The following is a 12,433-nucleotide window of genomic DNA, read 5'->3' on the forward strand; positions in this document are numbered from 1 at the left end:
ATACTCTTGTATAAGAGTCAAAAGAGTCTATATATACTTACATATACAAGTATATTATTTTAGAAAGTATAAATGCAAGTTTATTAGTTTAGAAATTGATCAATTAAAAGAAAGTTTGTTTTTTTAAATTTAATTTCTTTTTTTAGTCAGAAGTTGAAGAGTTATCCTCTTTGTCTTCCTCCTCATCTTCAATTGAAGTTATCTCAAAGGTTCAATCCCCTTTACCATCTCCTTCCCCTGAACCACCAAACAGAGAGCTAACACCTTTATACATAGAACCGGTAGGATGTTTTGTGTTTTTTTTAAAATTAGTGTTGGTTTATTGTTGTTTTAAACAAAGACTAATAAAGAAAATAAATGTAGAAAAGAAATATATTTTGTGTGGTTATTATATGAAGTATGATTTTATCTTTATTCTATTGATCTTTTTAACTAGCTATTCTTTATTATCATTATTATTTTTTACTTAATTTTTACGCTAAAAACTACATAAAAAAAGAAAAAAAAGTATATAAAAAAAAGAAAAAAATAGTATCAAATATAATTTTTTGCATTCACTACCTTGCTAAATTTTCCTATTATTTTCTATTTCTATTTAATTTTTTTTTATATAGTCTGTAAATTTTTGGGAGAATATTAGCTCCCAAAAATTTAAAGATCAAATAGGAAACTAAATAATACTTCAACTTTACATAAATTTAAACATACTTAAACTATTAAGGATGCAAGTGTAACAGTAAAGCTTAAAAGTATGAAAACCTATAATTAATTTTTAAAGATCTTCATAAATACTAATCTAGAGTAAAGTGACCATTCAGCATTGCTATATAGCACCTGATGACTAAAAAATGAGGCAAAATTTAAATCAATTTATGTATGCTATTCATAATCATGCAATTGAAATAAATTAGTATATTTATAGGGAATTTAATACTCTATTAAAATTATATTATAGTTTTAAAATATTGATTAAAATAGTTCCGTATATAACAAGTTTGCAAGAAGATCTAAGAAAACGCATTTGCCAATTTAGAAATTTGCATTTGGAAAAGCCAAAAATCTTCACAATAAAACACTTTCTAGATGAAGGAGCATCGAAAGCGACCATATATCGTGCTCTAGAACATGTAGACAATAATTTAGGCTATCAACTAAAAAAAGGAAGCGGTCCAAAGAAGAAAAAATTGGACAAAAAGCACATAAACCAATTGAAAAAGGCATTTGATCATCATCATGGTGTTTCACAATGTCAAGTAGCTCAAAGATTCGATTGTGACCAATCGTTTATATCTAAAATTCTTAAAAACAAGACAAATATTAGGGTAATTCCATGTCAATTGAGCCAGAAAATTTCAAAAATGTCACCATACATCTCAGATTTTGCTGATTTTTATACAGTTGAGAGTACTTAGTAAAACAAGAAGTTCTTGAAAATTTTAGCTTCTAGCTCCAAGAGGATCCTGAAATATGATCATTTTACTTTCAAATGATCTTGGCCAGGCCCCTCTTGTCCTCTCAAAATTGAGACCTTTGTTTAAAGGTTCCAAGTCACATAGCTTTAAAAATATTTGATGTTTTGACTCAAAAATTTGTACCTGGCTATTTTCAGGGTTGAGGAATCCAATGAAATACTCAATATTATAAAAATATATTTTTAAGTACCTGTAATTATCAATTTAAATAAATTTAGGCAATTTTTTATATACCTGATTTTGATGCTCAAGAAACCCGCGTGGCCTTGATGATATCAAAAAAAAATATTTTACACATTATTCTAAATTTTATGATCTTTCAGAAAACATAAGAATTTTGATCTGCAAGTATATGGATTTCCATATATGGATAACGGGGCACAGGCCCCACCTTTTTGTAGCGGAATCTTGCAATACATTTTCCACTACCTTTCAGACTAGCTAGAGCTATCAAAATTTCTGTATTTTTATAGTGTCAATAAACTAGCATTTTAAAATTAAAAAAGGGCCCAAGACACTAGGGGAGGGAGCTGGGGGCATGTGCCCCACTTTTTTGAGCAGAATCTTGAGATGGATTTTTCACTATCTTCCAGACAAGCTGCAGCTCTGAAACTTTCAGCATTTGTGTAGTCCTGATGAACATGCGTTAAAATTGTTTCAGGTCAGACGACCAGATGGTCCATGGGGCTGGGGCACCTGGGACCATGCCCCACTTTTTTTCTCAAAAAAAATTTTTTTTTTTAAAACTTATTTAAGATAACTTTAAAACTAGCCTTCAAATTTTTTTCTTAGATTTTCATTTTTAAACATTTCTTTGATAACATTGCTTCCCAAATTTTTGTGATTTATATTTGTCCCATTTGGTTTTGATCATTCTATGTTCAATAATCTTTCTTAAAATGTTTTAAGAAACTTAATGTTTATAAGAATTTTGATTTGCATGTATAAGATTAAAAACAGTCTAAAGTAATGATTTTAACAGAATTTTATTTTGTATAATTTAAAATTTAAATTAAAAAAGATTAATATATTTTGCTAATTCTAAAATGGTAACAGCAAGTTGTTAACAGAAGCAAAAAACATCCTGTCATTACACTTTTATAGAAGAAATTTGTTACCTATTAAAAGTCATCATTAATATTTTTAACATTAACAAATTGAGTATAATTAAACTTTGTGAAAAGGAAACTTTCTTTTTGTCAAAGTAAGATAAAAGAAATCAATCACTGTTTAGTTTTTTATTACCATGGTGATTGCTTAAGTTGCTTTCATTAAATTAATTACTATTGGTTTCTCATTTTAAATTAATCTCAGATTGTTTTTAGTGTTACAGTAAGAATGGATTCATGTGATTTTGGAAAAAAGTTAAATGATACTTGTCATAAACTAAGTTATTGTAGAAAGATTGATTTAAAGAAATTTGATTGCTATAGAGAAGATGCCAGAGAAGAATTTATTTGGAGATCTGGAATAACAGATGATAAAATTTTAACAATTTGCCTTCATCATGCAAAGATTTTTGGTACACACTTTGAAAAGAAGCACACAAAATGTTATAATTTATTGGACAAGCATAAATCAAAAAGAAAAGCAATCAAAGGTAAATATTATTGATAAAAAATTATTGTAAAATCTTTTTTGAATAATCAAATTAAAAAATGATATTAAATTCTGGTTATGCATTATATATTGAAATAAGTACAAATAATTTTCATATTGATAGGTAATTACTAAAATCAAATTGTTCTTTTCATTTCAGGGAGTCATGTAATAACATTAGACATGGCAAAACAATTGAGAACTAATTTTCCAAATATTATGCCTGGATATCAACTTTGTCGGAGCTGCTTTGATGCTATAATCAGTAAATTTCATGAACAAGATAATTGTGAACTTGAAGAATCTATTTCATGTGGTACTTCTGAAAAGTCATGAGAGGCATTAAATGTTAGTTTGGAAGCAATAGGTGTATCCCCCATAAAACTTCACGGCATTCCAAAGCATCAACGGTTATCTGTTGCCAAAAGAAAAGTTATAAAAACAATGTCAAAGTATGAAGAGCATATTTCAAAAGTATATAATGTTAGGGAAGAAGAACTGAAACATAAAATTCCTCATACGAAAATTATTGACAAAAGTAAATGCGATGATCTAGACAAACTAACAGCAGAAATAAAAGAAAAGTTAATTGTTTCTGACCAAAAAACTAAAATTCAGTTGTTAACATTTACAGCCGAGTCTTGGTCAAGAAATTTTGCTGCAAGATATTTCAACGTCACTATATACCAAATTAAAGAAGCGCGCAAACTAAAGAAAATAAGTGGGATTTTTTCAGTTCCAGGCACTAAGAAAGGAAAAATATTTTCAGAAATAACATTAAATAGAGTCAACAATGTATACCATGATGATGAGTTTACTAGACAAATGCCTGGTAAAAAAGATTACGTAAGTATTGGTAGAAAACAACACATGCAAAAGCGCCTTATTTTATGTAATCTTAAAGAACTTTATGTTTCTTTTAAAACTAAATATCCTCAAGAAGTTATTGGATTTTCTAAGTTTTGCAGTTTAAGACCAAAATGGTGTATAACTGTTGGAGCATCAGGCACTCATTCTGTTTGTGTATGTACCCTCCATCAAAATGCAATACTCTTGACCAATGCTATACAAATAAAATGTACTTACAAAGATCTGATGACAAAAGTTGTTTGTAATGTGACAAGTAACGAGTGCATGGTTCATCGATGTCCGAACTGTCCAGGTATAGTTTCTTTAAAGAAGTTTCTGGATGCACAACTAATTGACAATGATGAGGAGGTGTCATTCAATCAGTGGCAGAAAACAGACAGAACAACATTGATCTATCAGACAACAATAATGGAAGAATACAAATTGATGTTATCAGAGGCAATAAACAAGTTAACAGCTCATTCCTAAATTGCAAAATGTCAATCAAGATACCTAAAGCAACAAAAGGAAAATTTAGCACAAGACTGCTGTATTGTCTTAGGTGACTTTGCAGAAAACTTCACTTTTGTGATTCAAGATGAAATCCAAAGTTACCATTGGTGCAAAAGTCGTTGCCCTCTATTTATTAAACGAAAATGACCAACTTGAAGAAAAATCGTTTTGCTTCATGTCAGAAGATAATGAGCATGACACTGGTTTTGTGTATGAAGTTCAAACACAAATAGTTAACTATTTAAAAGAATATCATCCTAAAATTTCAAAGATTCTTTATTTTTCTGATGGTTGTGCTGCACAGTATAAAAATCACAAAAACCTTTACAATATCTGTCTCCATAAAAATGATTTTGACATTGATGCAGAGTGGACATTTTTTGCTACAAGTCATGGTAAGTCACCATGTGATGGTATTGGTGGCACTGTAAAATGATTAACTACAAATGCAAGTTTACAAAGGCCCATAAATGACCAGATATTGAATTGTAACAAAATGTTTGACTACTGTACTTACAATATTAAAGGGATTATTTTTTTCAAGATTGAAAAAGAAAGACTGACAGAATTGCGCACCACTTTGAAAACACGTTTTGAGCTAAGTAGAACAATTCCTGGAACTAGGAGCTATCGTCAATTTAAACCAGAGTCTGTAGATACTACTAGCTTTAAACGAACAAGTGAAGATGTTCATATAACAGGCATTTTTTCTTTTTCTGGTATTCAAATTTCTCAAAATGATCAGCAAATTAACATTGATGCCTTGAAATTGGGTGAATTCATTATGTCTAAATATGATGCGTTTGATTGGATTGGTATGATCAATGAAATTGATAATATAGAGCAAGATGTTATGGTAACATTTATGCACCCGCATGGTCCTTTTAATAAACTTTTCTGGCCATCTAGAGTAGATGAGTGTTGGGTGCCAATTACCAACATAACTTGTATAATTGATGCACCTGTAACAACAAATGGATGTTTTTATACTTTGACTGTCGATGCATCTAAGCTAATCTTAACATTATCTTGACTTTCTTTTTTTTGTATTTTATTTTGTAAATAATGAAGTAAAATGAAACAAGTATAAAGCAATAAAAATTTTTTAAATCTTAAACTTAAGACACATTTATGTGTTTAAAAAAAAAAAAAATTTTTTTGAGAAAAAAAGTGGGGCATGGTCCCAGGTGCCCCAGCCCCATGGACCATCTGGTCGTCTGACCTGAAACAATTTTAACGCATGTTCATCAGGACTACACAAATGCTGAAAGTTTCAGAGCTGCAGCTTGTCTGGAAGATAGTGAAAAATCCATCTCAAGATTCTGCTCAAAAAAGTGGGGCACATGCCCCCAGCTCCCTCCCCTAGTGTCTTGGGCCCTTTTTTAATTTTAAAATGCTAGTTTATTGACACTATAAAAATACAGAAATTTTGATAGCTCTAGCTAGTCTGAAAGGTAGTGGAAAATGTATTGCAAGATTCCGCTACAAAAAGGTGGGGCCTGTGCCCCGTTATCCATATATGGAAATCCATATACTTGCAGATCAAAATTCTTATGTTTTCTGAAAGATCATAAAATTTAGAATAATGTGTAAAATATTTTTTTTTGATATCATCAAGGCCACGCGGGTTTCTTGAGCATCAAAATCAGGTATATAAAAAATTGCCTAAATTTATTTAAATTGATAATTACAGGTACTTAAAAATATATTTTTATAATATTGAGTATTTCATTGGATTCCTCAACCCTGAAAATAGCCAGGTACAAATTTTTGAGTCAAAACATCAAATATTTTTAAAGCTATGTGACTTGGAACCTTTAAACAAAGGTCTCAATTTTGAGAGGACAAGAGGGGCCTGGCCAAGATCATTTGAAAGTAAAATGATCATATTTCAGGATCCTCTTGGAGCTAGAAGCTAAAATTTTCAAGAACTTCTTGTTTTACTAAGTACTCTCAACTGTATAAAAATCAGCAAAATCTGAGATGTATGGTGACATTTTTGAAATTTTCTGGCTCAATTGACATGGAATTACCCATTAGATATTACAACAAGAAAAAGATTCCACATCAAAGCGAAAACCAACTAGCTCGAATCAAACCTTTGTGTCGGCATATATATCGCAATTTTAGGAATTTTGATTTTGTCTTGGATAACGAATCATATTTCACAAATGCAAATACAACATTGGCTGGCAACGATGGCTTCTATTCTAACGACGTGTCATTGGCTGGCAACGATGGCTTCTACAACTAGCGACGTTAAACTCAAAAGAAAGAAGAAGTATGAGGAAAAGGTGCAAGTCTCTTTGATTATATCGCCCAAAGGGACTTCAAAACCAATGTTTTTGAAAGTGGCCTGGCAATCATTAAATAAGCATACATCGGATGTCTCCGCAAGCAGTTAATACCCTTCATTGATGAACATTATAAAAATGAAGAGTACCTGTTCCGGCCAGATTTAGGGTCAGTTGAAACGCTTAGTCTACGAGGAAAATTGGCAAGGAACAAGCATTCCTCAACTCAAACGGCGTATTGTGAATTTTCTTAACAAAATGGATCCGGAACTGGCAAAATGTTATGCCTCAATGACTTCAGTACGTCTAGGTCAAATTGCTTTTAATGATGTTATTGAAAACCAATAAATATATTTTTTTAAGTATCATATAATTGTTTATAAATTTATTTTAAATTAAATTTTATAGCTATGTAACTATGGCTGTAATAACAATTTTAAAGTTGTTTCATTTTTTAGTCATCAGGTGTTATTTAAAAAAAACTCACATATTAAGTTTTCTACAAGTTTATTCATTTTACACCATAAGAAAAAAAGTTGTTTGCTTTAAGATAAGATTAAACTCCTGTTATAGCGTTACAGATACATTTTTTTAGAGATTTGCTTCAATGCAAACTCCAACACCACCACCCATGGCTTTAAATAAACGTCCTTCTCTTCCTGTTTTTATTCCTCCTTCTCATATTATAAAGATTGTCAAAGATGCTGAGTTCTTGGACTCTGATTCTGAATTAAGTTCTGAAACTGATAAGGAATCAAAAGTGCAAATATTTAAGAAAGATGGAAAACCTGGAATATTTAAGAGAACTGAAAGTGGAAAAATTGTAAAAGTAGGATCAATATTTGATGAGCACAATAAGCGCAAAAAGCGAATTCAAAAAAGATCATTTAAAAGAAAAAAGTCTGAAAGTGGAGTACCTAATAAATCCAAAAATATTATCTATATAAAGTATAACACTGATGATGATATTACTGATGAAGAGAATAACCATCAGGAGCTTTACCAAAATTTAATTCATAAACGATCAAGCATAGTGTCATTCAAGCAATTAAGTGATAATGAGATGCCAAGTAGTGATGAACTTAAGGATATTGATATTACCAGTGAATCTGAAAAAGGAGATAATTTACTAAGTAGTCGTAATATTAATGAAAATATACAAAATGATTATACAGAAATTCATGTGTCAAATAACTTGAACCAAAATGAGGTCCCAAAGCGTAAAGTGAGCCACTACTCTGATATTCAAGGTCAACATGAAAGTATTAACCATCAAAATGATGTCCAATCAAGAAATATGGGAATAGCTTCAGATCTAAAACTAGTTACTTCGCCTATACAACAAAATACCCAAATTGAATTTGATGCTAAATTAATTCAGGAATCTGGTTCTGACACAGATGAGTTTGGAAGAAGACGTAATAGAGACAGGCCATCATCTTCAATATACCATAGTCTGCCACCTTTACACCCAGATCTTGTTCTTGATGATGATGATGTTAATAAATGCAAAGTTCGTTTAATGCGGAATACAGTCAATATACATGAGGGGTTAGCAAAAAATACATGTAAGTTAATCTTGCTACTTTTAATTTGCTTAACATTAATAGTTCTTTGCTGTAGAAAATTTAAATATGTTTGTGTTGCATAAAATCAATATCAAAAATATATAATCCTAACATTCTTATGAAGCGTATCAGGAGAGTAACTTTAGCTAATGGTGCATCTTGTATGTCATAAGTTAGCCATAGTTTGATACTTTGAAACAAATACACCACAAAAAGAAAGTAAGTTTATGCTTACATAAGTGCCTTTATTTACACAAGTGCACTTTTTTATATGAGTACATTTCTTTACATGATGGTTTAGTTTTTCATACTTAAGTTCTATATGTCAGTTAAATTGTGCCATGTAATAGTTTTAGATATACATAGTATTTAAAAATTTAAGTATAACAGCAAATTTTCTGTAAAAGGAATAAATTTTTTTCTTTAAATTATAAAAAATTTTAACTTGCCATAAATATTTTGTATTGTTTTGAATATTGCAAAAAAAAAATTCTTTTTTTTTTTTATTATAAGAAGAGCAACAGGTTTTTATCTAACTTTTTTTTTTTTTTTTTTTTTGCTTCTTTGATATCAAAAAGCATTTTTATTTAGTTTAATATTATTTCAAAAAGTTGAGAAAATAGCATGAAAATCTTTCTGAGATATTTAGAAATCCTTCATTAACATTTAAACTTGATTTCAAAGAAAATATGATTCTGAAATATATTTACAAATGGATTATTAGTATTAAGAGATATCACCATCTTAATGGTTTTAAAAATATTTCAGTTAGAGCATAAATAAACTATTTGAAACTGTTTTACCTAATGTTAATTACTAGATGGTGATTTAGAAGAAGTTTGTGAATTAATCATAATGAACAACAATGATAATAGAAGATGGTTAAGAAAAATGTATAGAGATGAATACTTGCAGGTAGTTTTAAATAACTCATTATAATAGGAAATAGCTGAGAAAAATGTACAGAGATGTACATTTCATGTACAGAAATTTACATTTCCCCTTAGATTACAAATTGTTTTTTTTTTTTTTTTGGGTAAAATAATTATTTAGCTGTCATTGGGTTTTTAGAGCTTACTAGTTGATCTACGTAAATGTCTACCTGCAAGTGTTGCTGGAATTATATCCAATATGATGGTTCCTGCTTGTGAATATGATGCAATGTGTCTTTGGGATGCCCTAAAGGTAGCTTTCACTCATCAATGACAGTAAAACGAGTGTTTAAATTGTGTCAACTATTAGAGAAATAGCAATAATATCAGATGAAACATTCCTAACTAATTAGCTTGATGAACTTTTGTATAAGAAAAATGAAATGTATATCATTTTAGTATCTTTTTAAAAAAGTCATCCCAAAAACAAAAAATACATTTTGCATATGTCGTATGTACTAAGTAGCATGCATGTATCAAACAATATTAAGGGAGCTCACAACTTTTCTCATCTGTGTACAGTATACACTTTGCAATGTTTGTAATTATTTATCACTTAGAATAAATCTAAGTTGCAACTTTTCCTTATTTTTGCAGGCAGTATAAAGTTACTGCATCAATTTTATTGAGCATTCAGCAGACTGATTTCTTCTTGGTATCTTGATTACAGATGGTTCCTGCTTCCAGTGACTCTTCAATGACTGAAATGCTTTTTGGTATGGGTGCAATATTTCTGAGAAGTTCTTGAATTTACTTTAATTGTACGTCTGTTTGCTAAACCAATAATCTGCCCAGTCATGAAAAATAAATCTGTATACTTTCTCCAAACTTTTCCTTGTTGTTACTGGTGTTAGAAATATTCTGAAAGTTAATCAATGGGAAATGTCCATTTTCCTCAAAGAATCTGAACACTTGTTTTAGATAGTACAAAGTTTCATGTCATCTCCCCAGCCTTATTTATTGAAAATTTGTTTTGTTCCATTTATAAACTTTTTTTTAAGTACATCATGCTTCTTCAATTGTTCAGGCAAAAATGGATACTCAATGTTTAGCAGCTTGGTGCTACCAGCAAGTCCTTCATCCATCACAAAAATATGTTGCTGATAACTGATGAATTGTGGTTTGTTGATATTCTTTTCAGAGAACATTTTGTGCAGTTGGGCAACTACTCTATTCTTTTTCCCAGTGTTATGGCTGGTTGTATTAGCAATGGTCATCTTTAATGACTTCAACAAGTTGTATTCATTGAGAAATTTTCCTGCAGCAAAAGTCTTAGCCTTGTCATCTTTTAAACCCAATGTGTCTAACTTTACTTTGGTTCTCTCATTCTTAAGTACCACAACTTGATATTTATTTTCCTCATTGTGCTTGCCATCAAAATGAAAAGACCAGTGTTCCATGTGTAACTTCTCAACCTTTAAGTCTTAGTTTTAGCAGCCTTTCTGAATATTGACTTAAAAATTGCTGCTTGACTTTGAGTTAAAATGCCATCATGTTATAATTACTTGGAGGTTTCACCTGCTTTATTTGTGGATATCGCCAAGTTGATTGCAGTTTTACTTTTGTTGTATTTCTGGTTTGTAGATAAGTACTCTTATCTTCATATTTACAATTTTCAGACTGTAACTCTAGATACATGATAATAATATGTTAGTTTTGATTTAGTGGTCAACTTTTGTCTCTTTGAAAGTAAATGGTTTCCTTACTTCCAACTTTACCTGTTGAGTTCCTAACTTTGCCTTTGTTTTTCACTTGTCAGTGGAGAAATTGTTTATCACTGACAGTTAACTTTAATAGTATCAATAATTTCATTCAGAGCATCATATTTTCCCCTTTTTGCACATTCATCATAAATCTTCAACACCTTGTCAAGCTTTATTTGTATTACTTAATCTGAAACATATGGAAAATCCATTTCATTTTTTCATAGCATCATAATTCATTTGGAAATTTTTGCTATGCACTCTTTTCTGCCTTAGATTTCTGCTCTAGAAATTGATATTTTCCAATTATTTAAAGTTGAAGTGGCATTCAATTTTTTTTCTAGTGATGATTCTTCTTATGATATATCTCCTTTTTTTCTGAATCCAAATATATTTATGAATATATCTGGATCAAATAAATATATCTGGATCAAAAATCACTTTTTTTGTGTGACAATACACTAATTATATACTAATATACTAATTTAAGCAATAAAAACAATAACTCACAGATCACTTTTTTTGTGTGAAATGAATAAATATCATTAAATATTTTTTTTCGACAATAAAAAAAATAATCATAATCACTTTGTGTGACATATACTACTAAGCAATAAGAAAAATAGCTTTATATAAACAGTTACACAGCTATTGTTTCTAGAACACTCAAAAGCTAGATGTATGTTTATATATCTGGCTTTTAATTGTTCTAGAAAGTTCTGGATTGTTCTGGAAAATTAGTTGCATAAATTTCAGAAAGTTTTGGAAAGTTCAAAACAGTTCTGCAATCTTTTAGAAAAAATGAGAATGTTACAAAAAGTTGTAAAACAGCTGTTAGAAGTTCAAGATAAGTCTATAAGTCATAAAATGTTTCAGAAAATGTTACCAAGATGTATAATTATTCCATATATTAATTTTTATGTGACCTTTTAAGTTAAGAAAAATAAGGGCTTATTACATATTGTCAACCTGCTTGTTTTTTTTATGAGTTAATTAGAAGTTTAATGACTACTTGGAAAAATGTCTGAAATTAAGCATGCAAAAGTATTAGCGCACTCATTTAAAATGTATTAGCACACTCGTTTAATTCCTTTGAGAAAAACTTTTTGGGTTAATTTTTGTTAAAAACTCTCTGCTGATTAATAATAGTCAATAAAAAATATAAGAGGAATAAATTGAAGTGGTGGAAAATCATTTGAAATACAGTTAGTTAAAACTTTAAGATTGCAAGAACAAAAACATGGGTTTAAGGAGCATATCAATTGAAACAAAGTGGCAAGTTGTTGGCCTGAACAAAAGTGGTCTCAGCAATCGAGAAATCGGACGTCAACTTGATATCAGTGAATGCAGCGTTAGAACAACGCTCAAAAATTATAATGAGTTTGGAACAGTCAAAGACAAAAGTCGCTCTGGTCGTCCCAAAAAATGTCAGAAAGGGACGAAAATAAAGCAGTTATGCTCGCTAGACGCAACCCAAACATGAGCATAGCCGAAATCGCCACA

At 30.0% G+C, this 12,433-nt stretch overlaps 1 protein-coding gene and 1 pseudogene across 1 annotated transcript in view; both read left to right on the forward strand.

Annotated features, from left to right (window-relative positions):
• Positions 1-146: 146 nt before the first annotated feature.
• The window catches only part of LOC145183096 (annexin A6-like), a gene marked incomplete at its 5' end in the record, with an annotated part of 30,399 nt that continues 18,112 nt past the window's right edge, over positions 147-12,433 (forward strand). The window contains 4 exons of the mRNA XM_090075997.1: positions 147-281; positions 7,323-8,295; positions 9,116-9,210; positions 9,367-9,480. Of these exons, the coding sequence (XP_089932123.1) occupies positions 147-281; positions 7,323-8,295; positions 9,116-9,210; positions 9,367-9,480 (1,317 nt within the window). The remainder of the gene's footprint in view (positions 282-7,322; positions 8,296-9,115; positions 9,211-9,366; positions 9,481-12,433) is intronic.
• On the forward strand, positions 2,701-5,544 carry LOC149875933 (uncharacterized; annotated as a pseudogene).

This window comes from Hydra viridissima, unplaced genomic scaffold (genome assembly GCF_058129835.1).
Source record: "Hydra viridissima isolate aposymbiotic clone 2 unplaced genomic scaffold, HvirCarnegie_v1 scaffold_98, whole genome shotgun sequence".
Classification (NCBI taxonomy): Eukaryota; Metazoa; Cnidaria; class Hydrozoa; order Anthoathecata; family Hydridae; genus Hydra; species Hydra viridissima.